The sequence below is a fragment of the Puma concolor genome, chromosome C2 (genome assembly GCF_028749965.1).
Source record: "Puma concolor isolate L17-30 chromosome C2, mPumCon1.1.hap2, whole genome shotgun sequence".
In the NCBI taxonomy this organism is placed as follows: Eukaryota; Metazoa; Chordata; class Mammalia; order Carnivora; family Felidae; genus Puma; species Puma concolor.
In genome coordinates, this window is record NC_141675.1 from 18,317,437 (window position 1) to 18,340,366 (window position 22,930).

Genomic DNA, 22,930 nt, shown 5'->3' on the forward strand with positions numbered 1-22,930 from the left:
GTCACCTCTTCCATAACGTTCTGCCCAACTCACTAGGCAGATTGTTCCCGCGTTCCCATGTAACAGCTATCACATTTCCTTGGATTTAGTTCTTTCTTGGTATGTCTCCTTGGCCTGTGGCCCCTGCTTGTCTAGGGAACTCAAGGACAGGTGGAGCCAGGTCGAGGTGTGGACAGTAAATTTTTAAGAACTAAGGGAAATATGTAGCAAAACTGCAGATGCGCAAAAAGAAGTATGAAGGATGCTCTGGCACGTGGTAAAGGGGCTATGGTTGAACACCCAGTAGAACAGCAGTTCTCAAATTTTGCTGCCTGTGAAAATAACCTGAGGAACTTTAAAAAATCTTGATGCTCGGGCGCCTGGGCGGTTCAGTCAGTGGAGCATGCGACTCTTGATTTCAGCTCAGGGCATGATCTCACACTACGTGAGTTCAAGCCCCGCACCAGGCTCTGCACTGACATTTTGGAGTCTACGTGGGATTTTCTCTTCCCCTCCCCTGCTCTCTCTCAAAATATATAAATAAGCTTAAAACAAATCTTGATGCTCACATTTCACCCCACACTGATCAAATCAGAATTTCTGAGCGTGGCACATAGGCATCAATGTTTTTTAGTGTTTGGGTGATGCCAATGTGCAGCCTTATTTGAGAATCAACACAGCTGACAACAGAGGAAAAGAGACTGAAAGAAGCAGCTTTCCTCCTTCAGAGACCTTGAGGGTTTGTTGTTTACCTACGAGGTTTTCCAAGCAATATTATTAGTCTTTTCCTTTTAGGTTATTTCCTTCCAGCTGAAGACAGAGATGTATTTACATAATAAATTATTATTGATTGAAACACTTCTAATGAGAATTATTAAAGCCCTCCCAAGTTTATTTCAGGCAGTTTGATGCACTATGGGTCAAATAAGTCTTATTTAAGCTTCCCTTTAAGTAACTAAATTAGAGTAGTCAGCCTGGGAAATAAGAAAACAATCTTACCAAAGCTCACCTCATTTGTGACACATAATATGTTTAAATTGCTTTATCGACTTCACAAAGAAGCATGCCAGATCGATCACAAGTGACAGCACTGTGATTGCTTTCCTCAGGGTGTGAGGGGCCATATTTCAAATTCAGCGTGAGCACTGGACTCCATTTTCAACTCACGGTAATGAGAGTTTCATGCACCTATTACACGTAAAGAATATCCCCCACTTGGAGCAAGGACTGCATTCAAGAAAATTTTGTACTGTGTTCTCCAAAAGATAACAGTTAGTGAGAAAGTGAATTCTCTTAAATATGGTCTGGAACTTTCATTTCCTATTCAGAGATTTCTGAGGCAACTCAGGATTGTTTTGATTCAGCCATTGACTCTCGGAAGTCTTCTACGTGTCTTGTAAAACTTGAGGAAGAAAACGTTGCCAGAACCATTCCTTCCTTTTTCTCTGCAGTATGTATATCCAGTTCTGGGGCAGAGTACCACTCATTTGTCTAAGCACATTTGGAGATTTCTGGAAGGTGTTTTTAAGTGTTCCTTTGAAATGAAAGTTGAGGCTCTGGCTTTGGTTGATACCGTTACTGGTGAAAAGCAAGAAATTGCTTGGATTTGTGCCTTTGGTGAAATAGAAAGGGAGCCAGGAAATGTAGTGGGCAAAACTGTAGAATTGGATGGATCCGACATGCGGCTCCTTACCAGAAAAGAGAGGACTTAGAACATGCATGTTTGCCAGGAAAGAAAACTGCTTTACTGAAAGGTTAATTTTCAGATTAGTGTGCGGAAATTTGAGATAAATAAATGAAATCAGACAAAACACATAAGGCCCAGATCCTTTTTCCTGGGGTTTTCGGAAAACAGTCACTGCTTCCAATGAAATGTTTTGACATTTTCAGTAGGGAGAAAATGTTAATTGTAATGTTACGTGTATGTGTTCTTAAAAACACTTGCAAATAAATCTTTTATTCGTTTTAAGAGTAATCAGAGAGTAAAAACACTATTAAAATGTTAGCTATGTTTGTTATTCCTTATGGTAATTTTCTAGGACACTGCAGTTCACTTTCCTGACTCAAATGTATCAATTTGGAGAAAATTCCTTTGTCTTACAGTTCAGTTGCAGTTTCTCTCCAGGAGTCTTATTAGGAAACATCCATGAGGTCTGCCTGGGTTTCTTCCCTTGTTCTGTCTCACCTTTTGCTTATTCTCTTCCCTCGAATCAATGGTTCCTTTACTTTATAAAATCACCAGCGCTTAAAGACTCCCTTGAGTATCAGTCTGTATATTGAATACATGTGCTACTAAGCTACTTAGTGGCAGGGGTGGGATCAAATTTGGGGACAACCATCTCTGCTCTCCCCCCCCCCCTGCCACAGCCACCTCCCTGCTGTGCACTTAACAGACACCCCATAGGTGTTTGCTGAATGGCTGTCACACAGCCCTGTCCCAGAATCCCATGTTGCAGTTGACTAGAACTTCATGTCCAAAGAGGAGGTCTCACTATTGAGTATTACAATATTACAGTGTCTGTGGTCCCTTAGGAGGGAAATACCAACAAGGTCATAAAACAAGGTGTAAATGTCACCACCTGAGTCCCAGCCCTGCACACTGAGTCTCTGGAAGGAAGAGAAAAGAAAGCAGCTTTGGCCCTTACTGAATCATGACCTAGAACACACACATATGGTGGGCATACACATGCTTATCCACCTGGAGAAAAACCCTTAGTAATCATCTCAGCAAGCATTTAGGGTGTAATTTGATATTTGTTAGCATCTCAGTTAAAAGATGTGGTGATTCTTATAGAAAATGCTTTTTCTCTTTTGATCGCTGTCTTTAAACCTCAAGCACGTGAATACGACTTAAATCACAATTAAGCTCGAAAATAATCTCAAAAGCAGATTTGACTGGAATAAAATGATAGATGTACACAGCTATCCACACACTACTTCCAAGACTGCTGTTGTACAAACAGGGGAGGGAACGGGGCAGGGGGGTGGGGGGGGGCGGTGGTGGAGACAGTGCTATTAGAGTAGAGGCTCTTCATTTAAGGGCACCGGCACAGACTCTCCCTCGTGCTCATAAACAAAACATAAAAGCAGAATGAGCAAAGCTAATTTAAGCTTTAGGTCTCATGTAGATTAGTGCTAATGATGTAGAAAATCATCAGCTGCAAGGAACAAAACAGAACTCATTCACAGATACCCGTGAAAAGCATTTTCAGAAGTGGCTTTCCTTGGCATGTTTCTACAACCTGTAGGGCCTGCGTGTCATTAGGAAGATGGTTGGATCCTGCTATTAAAAGCCCATCCGTGGGGCGCCTGGGTGGCGCAGTCGGTTAAGCGTCCGGCTTCAGCCAGGTCACGATCTTGCGGTCCGTGAGTTCGAGCCCCGCGTCGGGCTCTGGGCTGATGGCTCAGAGCCTGGAGCCTGTTTCCGATTCTGTGTCTCCCTCTCTCTCTGCCCCTCCCCCGTTCATGCTCTGTCTCTCTCTGTCCCAAAAATAAATAAACGTTGAAAAATAAAAATAAAAAAAAAAAAAAGCCCATCCGTTACATCCAACAGATTTAACCAGTAGCATTTGCATGACTAGATTAATGTTTTGGAGTCAGTCATCTCGTTACTACTGGGATTTTCTCTGGGTCGTGCTAATAAACTGGATTATTGATTTTAGGATTTTGTGCGTATCCAAGGATATTCTCTAAGATGTCTTTATGATGTTTTGTGCTTAAGTTGTCAACCAAAATGACATCACAATGAGTAATCATTTTCTAATCGCGTTAAAAGCGGTTAAAAACAAGCGTATAAAATGGATCTTCCCAGCTTCGGAATAACAGGAGCGTTCTTGCTGTCACTCTTCCAGCTGAGTGACGGTCATCCCTACCTGTGTGCCATCTTCCCCAGGAATTAGCTGCATTCTCTGCTTAAGACCTTTGACAGTCAGAAAGCTGCTTTCCAATATGTTTGAATGGCAGGAGAGCTCAAAAGACACCTCAACCTAAATAGGATTTTAGCACATCAGGTGCTATTCCGAAGTAAAGCAAGCTGAGTTGCTGTGTTGGTGGTGGTGTTTATTCATCTTCCCTTCTCATTTCATGCGTATGGATGGACGCTTCTCGGTGTATATGCCCGGCTCTCAGGGTGTATGGGGCTGGTGAATGCATGCGTAGAGTGTGTGTCTATGTAAAGTAGAAACTGAAGCGGGGTAACAAAATGAACTACTGCATGCAAGAGGTATATGAAGTGCACTCGGCTGCCGGCAGCAACTGCTACATGCAGGCCACTGATTATTACACGTATTTCGAAGATAGTCCGGGTTACAGTGGTTGCAACGCTCAGGCTGTGCCCAGTAACAACATATATATGGAACAGGCCTGGGCAGTGAATCAGCCTTATACCTGTAGTTACCCTGGAAACATGCTGAAAAGCAAGGACTCTGACTTGGACATGGCCCTGAATCAATACAGCCAACCTGAATATTTCACTGAAGAAAAGCCTACTTTTTCTCAAGTGCAGTCGCCATCGTACTCTCAAAAAAAAGGTAGGGACCGTTTTACTTGAATTTGTTAAAAGTTTCCACGTTGGTTTCCGTTGTGTTTTAAAGTTACAGTTTGCATCAGCTCTGTCAAATCTTTGACTCTGAACGCTGAATGTTCGAAATTAAAAACAGCAGTAAAGAGAGAGGTTGCTAGGTGATTTGAGAGGGGTCTGTGAGCAACAAAGATTTCCAAGCACTTTTTTTCCAAGCATATATGAAAGTTGGGTCGAGCCGATTTTTTAAGCTGTGTGTGTGTGTGTGTATAGTGTGTGTGAGTGTGTATATATATATATATATATATATATATATATATATATATATCTCAAAATGAATATGGTCAGTTTCTTTGCTAAAGAGAATATGTAAAAGGCTTCCCCTTGGTGGATAATAGGCACTCTGGCTTTTGAAGTAGGCTAATTCTCCCCAGTTCAGGTTCAGATTAAAAGCTCATTTGATTTTTTTTCTTGGTATTTCCTATTCAAAGTTTATTATAGTTAACTAATAAAATATTTTAGTGACTTTTGATAATAGTATAACATTGATATGTTGGGATTTATAAATGTTCATCTTAATATATTTACTTACCCATGTTAAGCTAGAAAGAACCCACTTGTGACCACAGTAAGCCATAAGAACATAAAACTCAGAAAGGAACTAATACACTTTCTATTGCCACTTTGTCCCTAAAGTTTCACATGTCTGGAATCATGTCAAATGAATTCTCTATATGAAAGCAAGTGTAATATCCTTCAAAATATCCAAAGTTAAGACAAGTGCAATATCTAGTTATTTTAATAGACACTGTGGCTTTACAATGCTGCTTAATTTTCTATCAATAGAACATTTCTTGCACACCAAAAAATAAAATAAAAGAAGCAAACAGGTAGTACTCAGGGAAAGTAGTAGCCTCTGCCAGATATTTTGGAAATAGCTTAAATTCTAGCACAAATATGCCAGAAACTGTTTTTTCCCTGTGTATGACCTACAGGATATTGCATAGGAAATCAAATTTACAGGTTTCTGTAATTAGCAAAAATATGCCCATTGATCCTCAAAGGTGAATTTCTTTGCAAAATTATCTTAGAACAGAATATGGCTTAGTTGATTACGGCTACTACAAAAATTATCATTTGCCTTTCTTAATGTGACTCCGTAATTAAAAGTGGACTGTTTTGAAAACAAAATCTAAAAAACAAAAACCTCAAACTCAAACCCCTGTTTAGTTTTTACCATACACTGAGTTCGGATTTTCTGTGCTGTTCTCTAACTTCCAAATATGAAATATAAACGGAATTACAACATAAAACATTTTCAGAGTAATTGTCTGCATTTTCATTTAATTTCAAGGATATCCTTAATATCCCCTGTAAGGATGCCCAAATTTCTCACCGATTACAAGGGGCACACCACGTAAGTCCCCTAATGGGAACATTTGAGATAGATTGATTGCGTGCTTTCTATTTCATTTAGTATTACACTTATAAGTAACTTCTCTTTGAAAAGAAGTTAACACTGCCTCATTAGACATGCCCGGAAATGCCTCTCATAAGGTTGTAGGAGCGCAAGACAATAGGGTGCCTGCCACTCTATTTGGGCATTCTGCTATTCTTAAAAATTCCTGCAAAACTTTTCAGGCTCTTTTACTCTGTTTTCTTTTGTCTTTTCACAGTGTGTTCTTCAAGCAGTGCTGGAGAATATTTGCTCATAAAACGTTAAACCAGAGATTCTTTGCTAATTAATTTGATGCTTGAACTAGAGGCTAAGACACATTGTATGCATATATTGATGTAATTTCCCAAAGCCATATGCCATTGAAAGGCCACTGCCACCTGCCAAACTCACTAAATCAAAGCAGGCAAATATTCTTAAATGCGCCATTATTTACTGTTACAAGTCTTTAAGTAAATCCCAGTAAAACTGAACCCAGCTGTTAACTGTCTCTTAGGACAAAAGGTCGTGCCCGACATGTTTATCCATATTGATCCATTATTGATTTTTGTTGTTGTCGGAGGACATCAGTAGTATCTCCTTAAGGCAAAATTAAGAGTATAAACAGGTGTTCAGTGGAGCACAGCTCATTATTCCAATTGGATTTTTATCTGTTTTCATGAAATTCATAATTGTTTCATCTGGGTTTCTTTCTGTCACTACAGCACTACAAACTCAATAGCACAGCTGTCTTAACTTTTTCATTTTTTTTTTAAGGATGGCTTATTCTTTAGCCTTTAATTGTGTTTCTAGTATATAGAAAAGGATCATAATCTTGTAAAAAAAATTTACTATAAATACCCATACATGAAATAAAGGAAGGCTACAGAACCCAATGTCAAGACTAGTTATCTTAGTGGTACACTTCAGAATGACTTTTAGTTCTTTTTGTGTTGTTTTTGTTTTTACATTTATAGCCAAGAGGGGGGAAACGTTATCAAGCTCCTGAAGCATGGAAGACATGAACTAAGGAAGAGTCAGAATTCAGTTCCTTGAATCAAATTTAAAATAAAACTTTAAGAATTGGGGCGGGGGGCAGAGCCATATCATTTTCACATTGAGGAAGGCTGAAATGCAGAATGTAATGTCTGTCTTATTTTTCGTAAAGAATATGAGAAAATACATTTTTACTTTCTAAAAGTTAGAGACAAATAAAAAGAACCCTAGCAATCACAGAAGATACCAGCTCCTTTTTTTTTTTTTTTTTTTTTTGTCTTTCCAGTAACATAGCCTTGATTTGTTATGTTAAAATCAGCCTTCACAGCCAGTTCTGATCACACACTTCACCCTACCCCTAGCCCAAGAGGAAGAGAAAAGTAGGTTTGGAAATCAGCCAGAGGGGAAGGGAACTGGCAACCAGGATGTTGTGTCTTCTCCTTTGTGACCAGGGTTTCAGCATAATTAAAAGTCGATAACTTTTCTTGTCTTTTGGGGGAAGGGGGTGTGGGTTGCTGGCTGTTTCCACCAGAAATTCCACTTACATTCCTAAGTACCCAAACAGCTTGAGTCTGGGTGCCCTGTGGGGAGCACAGTCAGACTCTGGGTCTGTTTAAATAGAGTCATTCCCTGGAGTGTCTGTCCTGTGCAACCCCCTTCCACAGGATTCTTTGTTTGACATTCTATGTGCCATCTTTATAGGCATTGTATGTCTGAAATTTGCTGGTGTGTTTGCATCAGAGTTGGTTATCATGTCCAAGAGGATAAGAAATTCCTGGTTTTGAGCCAGGATCAAAGAGATGGAGTATTTTTGTCCTGTTCAGTTTTGCTTTTGATTGCACATGCTCTTGTTCTAAAGTCATAATATTGGTGTTGCAGAAAAAAATATTAATAATGAAGCAGAAACTGTACATAGAACTGTCCTTTCTGATTCTGTTTTCATAGCCCCTCTGTCTCAGGGATAGGAATCTAAACCTTTTTTCATGTCCTGTAGTTCTTCTGACTTCATGTGAATAATTGTGTAGACATTAGAAATGGAAATTAAATGGTAAGGTGGGGGATGTTTGAAGTGACCCACATCAAGAGGACTGGATTAAAAAGAAGAGTTAAGCCCCAAAGAAATATGATCTCTAATTAGAATTTCCTTGGCCTCTTTTAAAGTTAGAGAAGGATTGCTATACAGTAGAGTGGACATGGGGAGATTCCAAAGTCTGCCCAGAAAAAAAAAAAATGTTCCATGAGAAACAGGTACCCTTAAGCCCTAGAATCACACTCAGTCTCTGGAAAGGCAAGCAGGAAAGGAAACCAAACAAGGGGAAGATTCATGAGTCTCCCAACCACATCATCACTCCCAACCACAAACCTGAATGTGAGATGATCGTACACTATTTCCATTTCTTTCTCAACATTTCCCTCTCCTTCCCTTCCTGCCCCTCTACCTCCTCTCTGTCTCCCCTGCTCCCAACTTCCCCTTTACCTCTCCCTCACTCTCTCTTTTGCTGCCCCTCTCTTTCCTCCCTTCTCTCCCCCACTAGTTTACTTTGTTTAATTTAAACACATATGATTAGTCCACCCAGTGTAAAAGTGTTGTAGATATCATGTCTTTAAAGCATATTACTTAAGAAGTTAATGCTTCAGATTTTTCTATAATGCTTATGTAATGTAGGGGTGTTGACATAAGGTTAGCATTTCAAATTAGGCACTGCTACCCGGATACTATTAAGAGACACCACCGGTCTAGAAAACAATAGAACTACTATTTTTTTTTTTTTTAATGCAAAGCACATTTGCTGTTAAAAAGGTTAAATAAAAGTGCCTCTTCTCAGTGTCTAGAACTGGAAGCAAAGTAAAGAAGAATAGTAATTTCTAGACCTAAGTCCAAGTGCAGACAAAAGCATGAGCTGACTCTTCTTTCCCTTCTTTGCCAAGAATTAGAGAACTGTCTTGTCAAAAGCATGTCCTTCAGAAGTTTCACCGGATGCCCTAACCTCATCCTACAGCAACCACTGTGATTGCTCACGATGAAAGCTAATAGCAGGAATCCAAGGCATTATGAGAAACTGATGTCAGATGATGGACAGGCTTGTGAGAAACTATTGGTGCTGTTTATTTCCTGCATATGGAAATGTCCACCACCTTGCATCCCTCTATAAATACTTTCCTACAAACTCAAAGTTTTTTTCTCAGCTCTTGGCATTCAGGTGCATTGAGCCTGAGGTCCCGTTGCTTTCTACTCTACCACCTGCTCTGGTCTAGCTTGTATGATATGACCCCTCATCTTCTTATACTGATACTAAGTACCAGTGCTCACTTAGTGTCTATATTCTTCCTTTTCCAGATCTTCATGACTGCTGAGCTTCCGTGCGCTGTCCTTGGTACTACCCTCATCTCCGCTCCCTCTGTACTGTACTGGCTGCTTTACAGAATTGCCTGTTCTCCTGGAGACATGTGCTTTTGAGCGGTCATCCCACCCTCCCCCCATTTCTTCATCTGCAGATACTTCCTGCCATGTTGCCCTGTCATCTTCTCTCCACGTTCACCGGCCTTCTCAAAGCCTTCTGCTTCCAGCCACTCACTGGCAATGATTCCCTGCTCTCTACAACCACCAAGGGGCTCCTCCTCAAAGTTCCAAACCCTTTTCCATGCCTTATTAGATCAACACTAACTCCACCAACTCCTCCCTCCCCACAGGGAAGATTCTGGCTTCCCTGCCCTAAAGGGAAATTTTGATTCTGGCTTTTGTGCTTCTATCCACACCCTCTTTTCCAGAAATCTTGGCCAGTTTCTCCATGGATCCTTCTCTCTGCCATACTTCCCCAAACCAATGATGCTCTTTTCCCAGCTACCAGCCACTGTTACCCATACCCCAGTATGTGCCCTGCCATTCTCAGCCTGCATCACTTCAGGTCACTAACTCAGCTCACAGCCCGTAAGCTTCTTCTACTTAACCAGCACCACATTTCTTCAATACCCCAGCTCCCAACTGGCCCTGGCTTCAAAGGCAGGTATCCCTTGTTTTATACAATAGTGCTGAATCATTTGTGTAAACCACCTTTAATTTTTATTTATTTATTTATTTTTTTTTTTTATATAGGTGCACCTGAGTGGCTCAGTCAGTTAAGCATCTGACTTTGGCTCAGGTCATGATCTCATGGTTCATGGGTTCAAGCCCTGCATCAGGCTCCACTGTCCCTATCTCTACCCCTCCCCTGCTCGTGCTCTCTCTCTTAAAAATAAATAACTTTTTTTTTAATTACATAATACATATTAGACCAGAGTTCCTCAACCTTGGCACTATGGACATTTGGCATTCAATCATTATTGTAGGGCTGACCCATGCCTTGTAGGATGTTTAGCAGCATTCCTGCCTCTATATATGACATTCCAGTAGCATACAACTGCTCACGCCTTGTTGTGACAACCAACAGTGTGTCCAGATATTGCCAAATGTCCCTCTGGGGCAAAATCACTCCTGGTTGAGAACCACTGCATTAAAGGACGTAACATTTAGAGAATATCTGCAGTAAAAGGATCTTTTTGTAATGTAAAAATCTCTCCTCAGTTTTCATATTGAAAAATCTAGATTTTTGTACACCGAGTTGTTTCAAAATGGATTACACTTGAACATATATACATATATATGCATATATATATGCAACATGCTACTTACATATATGTGTTAAAGATCATTCCTATAGTCTGGATTTGGGTTCTCTTCATCATATATGCTTGTTTATGTCAACTCTATCTAGATCATTAGCACCATGAGGGCAATAACCTCCTTTACTTCACACTCTGTGAAGTACACATCTATCATGACTCTGAGGCATACCTGCAGGGAGACCAGTAGAGTTTACACAACAATGATGTTATCCTGATGACAAATGCAACCACTCATTCCTCTTCATTAAACATCAGTCTGAAGAGCTGATAGTCCACATTTTTAGAGCCATAGCCTTGAATCTCATTCTGCATCAATTTCTAGATGAAGAAAAGGCACCCATTTTTCTCAAACATGCAGGACCTGAAATAAGTGTGGAAGCCCAATGCCACAGATTAACTCTCAGTATAAAATCAGAGGCAACTAGTGCCCATTTCTGGTGACCCTTTCTGCTCTCCTCCCCTCCCACTCTTCTAATACACTATACCTTCCTGTTTTCTAACCCATCCCCTCTTTTAAAATGGGAAAAGACCACATTAGTATCGGAGGTCTAAAACTCCAGTGCCTACAAGTGCCAGAGAGTTGATATTAATGAGAGAAGGCACAGTTGTTTTATAAAGACTGCTGAACTTAAATTTTTAACCAAGATACATATTGTGTATATGTTATATGATGAAAATATTTTTAAATTTCACAAAGAAACATATTCTCTCTCCTTTTCCTTGGATTACTTTTGTCTTCCCATTTTTGACAAAAATTAAAATTGTGTGAAATATTTCTTTACCTATAAAGAGATACAATAAACACAAATGGCATTTATAAACATAAATAGCCTCAGGGTTGGGGTGTAACAGGAAGTGGTGTGGACTGTGATGAACTAGAAAGTACATCTCTTTCTTCAGAGATGGACTGCCCTTCTCAGTTTAGTTGATCATCACCCTGTGTGAATTTGGACTCAGTATTGCCAGAGCTTTTGATTTTGCACATGAAGCAGGAAATCTGGATGTCATCTTAAATGTTCTGGTTTTAAAAATTAGCTGAGATTTTTGAACGCTTCACAATCCAAACACTGTGGACTGCCAGTGGGTGTGCCCCTTTGATGAAAATCTTGACCGAAACTCATTATACCAATCTATTCCCTTTCCTAGTGATTTGCATCTTCAAGTGTTTTAGCTCTGATTATGGATCAAAAGGTTATGTCAGCTACTTTACTTGAGTCTACAGAGACAGGGACAAGAAAGTTTAGCTAGAGACTTGTACATGAAACTGGACTATGAAACTTAGTCCTAAAAATGGATATATTTTAGTTTCAGGAATTTTTAAGTCAGAAGAAATAATCTCAAACTTGCTTTGCCCCTTTTCTGTGCTCAGATTTCCAGACGGTGGGATCCCAGAGTCCCTTGTCATCATGTCTTCTCCCCTTTTCTGAATCAACAACTTCTATCTGGTCCTCCTCCTGCTTCCTTTTCCCTTCTTTCCCCACGGTGGTTTAGAGTTGGAAGACTTAGGACTCTATGTTATCCATCCCCCAGTAGCAAGGGCCTAGCCAGCCAGAGGGCAAGGAGGAAAGCAAAGATGTTCAAGGATCCCATCAGGGTAGTGGGGAACATGGAAAGGTGGTTGCTGTTCTGGGGAAAGATTTGGTGAAATGGGAATTTCTGGGGCAACTCTGCTGGAAATATGCAGACTGCAATGAAAGAATATCTTTAAAGTTAATGCCATTTCATGTTTGTACCCAGTGTCTTACCCACTAGGCCCATGCATGTTTGTTAAATAAGTAAAGGGCTGGGTGGCTGGACAGATGGATTAATATTGTGTTTATCAGAGATTAAAAATAAACATGATGCAAAACTTGGTGCTTAATACTAAAAATTAAATGTAAAAGGAATCAGCATTAGTATGTTGGGAAAAGACGAAAAGATAAGCCATTCAAGATTTTTTACGTATATAAAGAAATGACATGGGGAAGAAGGTGCTAGTGGGGTAAAAAGCTTAAATCAGAAGGATCTGAGCTGTGGGATGAAGTGAGAAGGTTCAATATAAAATTGAAAGAATTAGGGGCTCCTGGGTGGCTCAGTCAGTTAAGCATCCAACTCTTGATTTCAACTCAGGTCATGATCTCATGAGATGGAGCCTGCTTGAGATTCTCTCTCTCTCTCTCCCTCTCTCTCTCTCTCTCTTCTTCTGCCCTTCCCCCCCTCTAAAATAAATAACTAAAATAAAATAAAATAAAATAAAATGTAAAGAATGACTCAACTTGCCAAAGACTTAGCTTCCTTAGGGGTGTTAATATATAGTCTCATTTGATAACCTCACCCAAACTAGTTAGGATCTTTCGATGGTTTTAAGTTGATAGTTCCACAAGATAAATCAGCAACATGGACCTCTCTAAACCGTCCAAAGTATTTCCCACCACCAATGATAACCACTGCTCCTTTTAGACAGTTTTGTTTGGCAAGGGGTCCTATACCAAAGGTAAAATTGGCCAGATGGGGAATGGTTTCTGAACTCTTTCAAGAGAATTAAACTAGACAGCCTTCTGATTTTACTCATACATGGGAAAGGCTTGAATCTAGTGCAAACCAAGAAGCCAGGCTTACTGCCTGTTGCATGATTTCCAGCATAAATATACACAACTTTGCCTTTTCACACACCAGGTCCCTCTGAGAATCAAGTTTTTGAAATTAATGTTAGCTACAACATGGTTAAACCTTGAAAACCTTTTGCTAAGTTAAAAGCCAGTCACACAAGCCACAAAATGTATCATTTCACTTGTAAAAAATATCTAGAAGAGGGACATCTGTAGAAACAGAACATAGATTTGCGGTTGCTTAGAGTAGAGGGGGTGAAAGGGATAGGAGGAATGGAGGTGACATCTAAAGGTACAGGGTTTCTTTGGGGGATGAGGAAATTGTTCTAAAGCTGATTGTGGAGATGATTTCACAACTCTATGAATATATAAAAAGCCATTGAATTATATGGTATGTGAATTAGATCTTAATGAAGCTGCTAACAAAATAGGTTGAAAATGTTAGTAATATTTTACCATGTCAACCTATTCTACATGCAGGATAATACTTGGCAATTAAGCAGACATTGCCAAGTGTCAACTAAAAAAAAAATCTCTAAGTCTTTGTTGAACAAACAGATGGAGTTTGCTTTCATACTAATACGCTTGATAAAGTGGCAGCATAGTTTATTAGTCTAAAATATAATACATCTGAGCATGTAAGAGCTGAGGAAAACATATCACCCTTGGATTACCACATATTGGTCTTGTTTTATGGGGTGTTTGGTAACCATTTTTTTTCAACAGTCACTTGGGATAATGTGCAGATGCAGTTCTCAAATGAGCAGCATGGCTTCCAGGGTTCAGTTTCTCATATTTGTTTCTGGACGGAACCAAATACGGACATCTATTTAGTGTCCATTCCTGGTGACAAAACTTGCACTACATGTGCATTTTCCTTAGCAGGGCATAGTGGCCAGCATGTGGCTTATTTGATAAGCATGGAAAAGTAAAAAGATGGGAATGTAGAAATAGGAGAGCAAGAAATGGTAAGTTCCCTGGGAGAATTAGTTAGCATGTGATGTTGTCAACTATACTCTAATCTTAAGAGAACCTCACCTACCTATTAATTATGTGTGGGATGTTACTCCCTGATGGAAGTTATCTAATCATGAACAATGGACTTATGCATAATAATTGATGTATCATTGCCTGTGGTGGCTGTTTTGGGTAAAGATTATGGTTCTGAGTTATATTTTAGAGAAAAGAAAGAGACGGGTGGGGTACACGGGTATGACCATGTGAACAACTGCTACCAACTTAATTTCTGTAAAAGTCGTGATGATTTTACTAAAGACATATTCAATCACCTATTCATCTACCCACCAAAAACATAATCTAGGAGAAATAAGAGAACAAATCAAATCACCTATCAGACTAGAGTCAGAAAATGGAAGACGCCCATTCCACTCACAGATTGAATTATCATTAGATTCCAGGATTCACAAAAACCTAAAGGCCAAACAGTTCAACCATGTACATAAATTGCTGAACGATAATTCAACAATTTATAGGGAGGGAGAAGTTTTCAGTATCCTACTGCCAACACCAGAAGATAGAGCAGGCAAATCATGAGGTAGAGTGAGAAATGGTAAGGGACCTACATCTTAACTCTGGTTAATATTCCCTGCCCCACCCCAAGGCATGTCCCACAAGCAACACAGAGTCCAACTGTATTACAGTTGGTTCCTGAACATGAGAAGCAAGTGGCCTGTGCCTCTTTCTCCTTTATCTCTACCATGTGCACCTGATACCAAGAACTGCAAAGTCTTCATTCTGATCAACTGTACATAACCTCTACTATAAGAGAACAGGAGATAGCTTTCCTAACATGGATATACTTACTCCATCCACCTTTTCCAGGAAGCTGTGTGTTTTATTTTTTTTTATGATTTTCTCATTTATTTGCTTATTTATCTTTATGTGTTTATTTCCATAAATTTGTGATTCTAAAGCTATGGTCTTGGACTTACATATGAGTAATAACAAACATAGTGGGGTTTTTTTTGTTTTTTTAATATGAAATTTATTGACAAAATGGTTTCCATACAACACCCAGTGCTCATCCCAACAGGTGCCCTCCTTAATACCCATCACCCACCCTTCCCTCCTTCCCACCCCCCATCAACCCTCAGTTTATTCTCAGTATTTAAGAGCCTCTTATGGTTTGCCTCCTTCCCTCTCTGTAACTTTTTTCCCCCCCTTATTCTCCCCCCTGGTCTTCTGTTGAGTTTCTCAGGATCCACATATAAGTGAAAACATATGGTATCTGTCTTTCTCTGCCTGACTTATTTCACCTAGCATAACACTCTCCAGTTCCATCCATGTTGCTACAAATGGCCAGATTTCATTCTTTCTCATTGCCAAGTAGTATTCCATTGTATATATAAACCACATCTTCTTTATCCATTTGTCAGTTGATGGACATTTAGGCTCATTCCATAATTTGGCTATTGTTGAAAGTGCTGCTATAAACATTGGGGTACAAGTGCCCCTATGCATCAGCATTCCTATATCCCTTGAGTAAATTCCTAGCAGTGCTATTGCTGGGTCATAAGGTAGATCTATTATTAATTTTTTGAGGAATCTCCACACTGTTTTCCAGAGTGGCTGCACCAGTTTGCATTCCCACCAACAGTGCAAGAGGGTTCCCGTTTCTCCACATCCTCTCCAGCATCTATAGTCTCCTGATTTGTTCATTTTAGCCACTCTGACTGGTGTGAGGTGATATCTCAGTGTGGTTTTGATTTGTACTTCCCTGATGAGGAGTGACGTTGAACATCTTTTCATGTACCTGTTGGTCATCTGGATGTCTTCTGTAGAAAAGTGTCTATTCATGTCTTCTGCCCATTTCTTCACTGGATTGTTTGTTTTTTGGGTGTGGAGTCTGGCGAGTTCTTTATAGATTTTGGATACTAGCCCTTTGTCCAATATGTCATTTGCAAATATCTTTTCCCATTCCGTCGGTTGCCTTTTAGTTTTGTTGATTGTTTCCTTTGCAGTGCAGAAGCTTTTTATCTTCATGAGGTCCCAATAGTTCATTTTTACTTTTAATTCCCTTGCCTTTGGAGATGTGTCAAGTAAGAAATTGCTGCGGCTGAGGTCAGAGAGGTTTTTTCCTGCTTTCTCCTCTAGGGTTTTGATGGTTTCCTGTCTCACATTCAGGTCCTTTATCCATTTTGAGTTTATTTTGGTGAATGGTGTAAGAAAGTGGTCTAGTTTCATTCTTCTGCATGTTGCTGTCCAGTTCTCCCAGCACCATTTGTTAAAGAGACTGTGTGTTTTAATAATTGGGTTACTTTGTTGTTTAAACATTACTTTGTGTTTTAGAAGTTTGTGTTTCTGTGCACACACAAGCACATGCCACACACTGTCACACATACTAGTCCAAGATGAAGAAATATCAAAATGCTACAGTTCTTATCACTGTGGTGGAGAGTTGATAGGTAAATTTGCTTTTTGTTCATTTTTGTCTTTTACTTTTTCTATCATGAACTGCACTACTTGTATAATTTTTATGTAAAAAGAAAATTTATGAGAAACTAATACACACGTTGCTTTTGATTCCTAAAGAGTGACCATTGAATTCCATTGGTGTTAGTTAAATCCAGACTATCTCTAGCCATTTTCCCTAGGACTCTCCCCCTCCCACATTTGGTAACTAGTTATTTCTCTGGGCACAGAGCTCTGTTGGAATGTTTTCTGTTATTTCTTTCTATGGAGGGACTCCCAAAACTGTTTGGAATGAATCAACACCTAGTGAGTCTTCCTGTAGATTTGTTAGATTTCTTATTAAATTTGAGCCACAGCACCATCAGTTACCTAGCAGACAGTGGTATATACAACCTTGGGACTTAAGGTTAATGATTGTGTAAAGGGGAAGGGGAAACTTACCCAGAAGCAAACACTCTTGAGTTAATGGATAGTGGTTTATATAGCCCCAAGTAGAAAGTGGAGCACATCATATAAAATTCAGACTGCAAATCTCTTCTTTTGGTGATGGCATCTTAATGCCTGGTCATAGTGATTTTCATTTCTCTATTGTGAGAAAATGGTATTGCCCTTAAGCTTTCTTTAGTCCTGTCTCACTGTATGGAACCTAGTGATCAGAGCAAAGAAAGCAGGACCAAGTCCAGTTCATTAGTGAGCATGCATCCCCAGATCACTAAGTGTTGGATGAGTATCAATCTGGATGTCTTAGTTTTAATGAGTGGAATCTCATTTTCTTTACCAAAAATCAAACTTTCTAATGAACTTTTCATTAGGCCTGATATTTGGGCTCCTGCCTCTGCATTATCACCTCTTTGAGAAATCTTTTCTGAGATCTTTTAGCTTTCTCAGGCATACCTCCAGGCTTCAAGTCTGCTCATCTGCAAGTTCCAGATACATCTTGAAAGCCATGATGCTATCTGTCAGAGGAAGCAGGTGCTAGATAGACAGTGGGGTTTCAGCATGAATGTTCTGATCCCTGCCCTCTAGCTGGAACTGTACAAACGTATAGTGAATCAAGGATTGTGGTCAAAGAGAAGAAAAAACTCAAAGGTAGTTATAATGTAGATTATAAAGGACTACTATCGGGGAAACACAAGGAGTTTATGGGAGCACCAAGTTTGACGTGAGCTGGGGGGTAGACAGGAAGGCTCCTCAAAGAGTTTCCCCTTTGTGATTCTGGACATAGCCCTAACCCAGTGCCTACGACATTATATGCAGATGATCTGTTATTGATCTGAAAGAATGAAAATGTAGCCTATCTTTAGACCCTTAGCACATTGCCTAGCACATTGTATACCCACATAAATATTTGTCAAATGGAACTGTTCTCTTTTACTTCATTTCTTTGTTTTTATAATAACAGCTTTATTGAAACACATTTCACATACCAATAAAATTCACACATTTAAAGTGTACAAAACATATCCATGAAAAACCATTGTTTCTAGTGGTTTTTAGTACATTCAGAGTGGTGGAACCAACAACACTATACAATTCTAGAACATTTTCAGCACCCTGAAAAGAAACTCTGCACCCATTAGCAGGTAACTTCCCATTCTCCCTCCAGGCCTTCTTCCTGACTATGACTTGCCTGCTTTAGACATTTCACATAAATGAAATCATACAATATATGGCCTTTCATGTCTGGCTTCTTTCCTATAGCATAATGTTTTCACGTTCCATCCATGTTGTAGCATGTATCGGTACTTTAGTCCTTCTTCCAGCTGAATAATATCCCACTGTATGAATACACTACCTTTTGTTTATCCACCCACCATTTGATGGACATTTGGGTTGTTTCCAACCTTTGGATATAATAAATAATGCTACTTTGAACATTCATGAATAGGTTTGTGTGTGGACACCTGTTATCAGTTCTCTTGGGTGTATATGCAGGAGTGGAATTGCTGGGTCATATGTAACGTTATGTTTCACCTTTTCAGGAACTGCCAAACTCTTCTAAAGCACATTTTACATTCCTACCAGCAACATATAAGGGTTCAAATTTCTCCATATCCTCATCAACATTTGTTATTGTCTGTCATTTTTATTATGACCATCCTCAAGGATGTTACATGGTGTCTCGTTGTGGTTTGGGCTCTGTATTCCTGTACGGTGATGTTCAGCGTCTTTCATGTTCTTTCCTTCATTTTCACCTTTTCTGTTTGCATTGAAGAATGACCAGGACTGGAAATTTAACACAGTCTCTTACGCTTATGCTTACCAAAGGAAGAAACCATGTCTTAATTTGTTTTTATATTCTTAGCACCAACCATTGTGCTAAGCACCTAGTAGATGGTAAATAACTGTTTTCTGAATTAATGAATAGATGAATGATTGAATAAGCACATCCCTCATTCCAGCCCCCTTTTTGTCTGTGAAGATCCCTCCCAGAATTCTCTTTTTAGAAATGTCTGATGAGATTTTTCAAACTCTTGAAGTGAATTCAACAGATGACTCATGGTTGGCATGATGTAAAAGTAAACTAAGAAAAGCTGTGATATTTAAGAAGATAATCCTGTATATTACCAGATTACTCTGAAGTCATTTGTCTCCTTCCCAAGAGGGACCATCTTTCTAAAATAAAATCTGAGCAAAGTAATTTCTATGAAATTGTGAAAAGGACTCCTTTTCTTCTGTTTTCTTTATGGATATTTTTTTCTGAAAAGTAAGCCCTCTCGGACCTAGTTTAATAAAGAATCTATGAAATGTCATGGTAAAAAATACAGTAAGTCATCTGTCATTTCAACCTGGCTAATCTTTATTGAAACCAATAAGAGTTTACCAAGTCAAAGAACTTCACAAGGTGCCGTGATCACAGGAAGGAATTATTTTGTTATCTCAGCCCCTCCCTTCTCCACGTCCCAACAAAGCAGGCCTTATTTTGACTTTTTGCACTTATCTAAAGCTGTGTGCATCTGTGGTAAACCACTGATACCAAATGAAACCGAATTTGCACTTCAGAATCAGTTTCTTGTGTTTGGACACTGTCTACAAGTGAAGGGGAAGAGGCGAAGACCAGTGGGAAGTGGGTTGCTTCTGTCTTTGTTTTTAAACTTTAGTTTCCTGGGCCAAGGAATTTAAACTAATAAACCAACAGGACACTAACAAAGAGAGTTACCATAATTGGACTTTATTTTTTTCTTTTTATTTTTTTTAACTTTTTTTTAACGTTTCTTTATTATTAAGAGACAGAGAGAGAGACAGCATGAGCATGGGAGTGGCAGAGAGAGGAGGAGACACAGAATCCGAAGCAGGCTCCAGGTTCTGAGCTGTCAGTACAGACGCGGGTCTCCAACTCACAAACTGCTCATGACCTGAGCAGAAGTCAGAGGATTAACTGACTGAGCCACCCAGGCGCCCCATGGACTTTCTTTTTTTCTTAATAAATAGAGCTTCTATTATTTCACACTACCCAGTGTTGTTGGGTTTTGTGTCATAATGTCACAAGTTTAACCAAAAATAAAAATTTTAGATGGCTTGTTCATTCTACTTAAAGTTAACTGTCTATTTTTAGAAAAATATCATCATCACTTATACTAGAAGTTAGGAGATCTGGCTAGAAGATCTATGCTTTAATTTCTAGTGTGACCCCTAGGAAGGCCAAGCAAACCTCTGAAAACCTGTTCACCTCAAGAGTACTTGACGATCTCCAAGCTATGAAGTTTTCTGAATTTATTGCATGGTACCTTGAGTCCAAAGTCGATCCAGTCTTCTAAGAAAAAGTTCTGAAATAAGCCTTACAAAAGAGATTGTGTTCTCCAGAACCCAGAGCATTCCAGACATCTCAAATCTTGCCCTCTCTGCATGATTTATTGGCTGCAACAGACTTCAGATATATTCCTACCTGCACAGCAAGAGTGGTCACACCTATTTCTAAGGCATTTGGAAATCCTGGGCCTAGTATCAACTCTGTACGTGTGAGATAAGATAGTGGATAAGTATAAGATACTGAGCAAGTATATTACATTAGGGAAAGGCTTTAAATTTTTTCTCATTAAATGTTTTATTTACCTTTTACATTTAAAACTAAATGAGCACATGCTATAAACCCCAATACAAAAGTTGTATTCAAATGTACGAAACAGTTTGATCCTGCCTCCTCCTTGCCGCACCTTACCTCCAGTCCTCTTTTTATCCTCCTCCACTCCTCCAAGCTAGGGTGTGTCTTTGACTTTAACATGACATTGTTTTCTCACATTCCTTTTTTCTCCTTGTCACAGGGTACATCCCCAGTTACTTAGACAAGGACGAGCTATGTGTAGTGTGTGGTGACAAAGCCACGGGGTATCACTACCGCTGCATCACGTGTGAAGGCTGCAAGGTAACTGCCCTTGGACCAGTGAGCTTAGCGCCCAGCCCAGCTCCTGTCCCCTCCCAGGATTCCAACAGAATGCAACAAGAAGTTTAAGTTGAAATTAGAACCAAATTCCAACATTCACAGCCTGTTACCATCCAAGTGTCTGGTTGTCCTCCTCATTTTTTGGCATTTTCAAGAAACGAATTTATTATTTTTTTTATCAAATCAAAAATAACTAAATAAAGTTTTGCAAGAGTATAATGTCTGGCTTTGAAGACAGGGAGAGAACTCATAAGATGAAAAGAAATTAGGGGCACCTGGGTGGCTCAGTTGGTTGAGTGTCCAACTTCGGCTCAGGTCATGATCTCCCAGTCTGTGGGTTCAAGCCCCATGTCAAGCTCTGGGCTGATAGCTCAAAGCCTGGGGCCTGCTTCAGATTCTATGTCTCCCTCTCTCTCTGCCCCTCCCCCACTTGTGCTCACTCTCTCCCTCTCTCTCTCTCTGAAAAATAAACATTAAAAATTTTTTTAAAGATGAAAAGAAATTAATAATATTCTCACTTTGAGTTTAAAAATGCATAGATGTTTTATAATATATTTTCCCAAGAAATGACCATTTCTCCTCCTGTTTTATCAGCAGTAGTTGAAGAGACAGGATTTGCTCTACTCCAGGCTGTTAATCTGAGTAAATATGTTCACTTTTAAGGGTTCCATTAAGGAATATCTTTGAGGCTACTTACTTACAGTCAATTGTGTTCTGAAATTACTCACATTGGCTTTCTGCACAGCCTTCAGCCAATAAGTAAATTCTGGGCATCCATCAGCTAATTTTATGCTCTACAGTCCCATCTTCAGGAGATACCTGACAAGAATACACCAGTGATGAACACTTCATTTCCCAAAAGTGAGCCTAAATTTGCCTACTTATACTCTTCATCATCAAAATTAAGATGAGCTTTTTGGCAAATATCTTTTGGTCCAACAACCTAGCCTCGAAAATAAAATCCACTATAAAATAAATAAAGCTTAACCCAGGGCTACATCCAAAGTTCAGCTAATGTTTTATAAATGAGGAAGTATAATAAGTCAGGGAAAGACTTCTTAAATTTTTTCTTGTAGAATGTTTTATTTACTTTTGTATTTAAAACCAGATGATCACAGAATGTAAACCCTAAGGCAAAGGCTGTATTAAACTGTCTAAAATAATTCGGTCCTCCCTCCTATGTTGCCCACCTCCCCTCTTCTCCTCTCTTCCCTTCCTCCAACTAACCCCCCCTTTTCTCCTAACCTTTGACCCAAAACCCCTAAAATCAGCATGTTAGCTTGGTTTCAAGATAAGGTGCCCCACTTCCCTAGTGGAAGATCTTCCATGAAAATTCCCTATTTTTTACCCATAAAATTAGGAAACCCTTAGCAGAAGCCTGCTTAAAGTGATGAAATGATATATCCAGTGGAATCAGGCATTTCTAAGTTCCCAAGGCCTTATATCTGCAAGGCTGTTTTTTGTAATGTGATGTAGTGTGCTTTCATTCATTCAGACCCCTTTGATCTAGAATGTGTACCTTTTAACAAAGACAATGCTAAAGATTGCTATTTCATCTATGAAAATAATGTCTTAAGGAGTTTAACGGAACTGATTACAAATAAGTCCTGACTATTTATTAATTTGGGGAACTTGCAGACTGTCTCTTGAAAGCACACTTTTATTGGCTTGATTTGAAAGTAATAAAACTGCATTAGTGTAGATATATTCTCTCATTCTGAAAGCTCAGTAATTCAAACAGGCCTTTTTTCTAAATTAGCCCCAATTCATAAAGCTTTGCCTATCTGATTATGCAGCATTGAGACTCTTTCAAAAATCAGTTACTAATGGTAAATTCTGAATTCTGGAAGAGACTCTAATGAAAATTCCATTTAATACTCAACTCCCAAAGTGACTCTAAATGTGCCTTGCAGAGAACTTAATGCTTATTAGTGATT

General features: G+C 39.3%; 1 protein-coding gene across 13 annotated transcripts in view; it reads left to right on the forward strand.

Annotated features, from left to right (window-relative positions):
- Positions 1-22,930, forward strand: part of THRB (thyroid hormone receptor beta) — a 391,687-nt gene that overhangs the window by 331,743 nt on the left and 37,014 nt on the right. For 12 of the 13 annotated variants that reach the window (XM_086676252.1, XM_086676251.1, XM_086676258.1 and 9 more), the window contains one exon: positions 20,875-20,975. In XM_086676252.1, the coding sequence (XP_086532378.1) occupies positions 20,875-20,975 (101 nt within the window). Of the gene's footprint in view, positions 1-3,533; positions 4,509-20,874; positions 20,976-22,930 lie in introns of those variants that run through there. The other variant, XM_086676259.1, reaches the window with a different exon arrangement.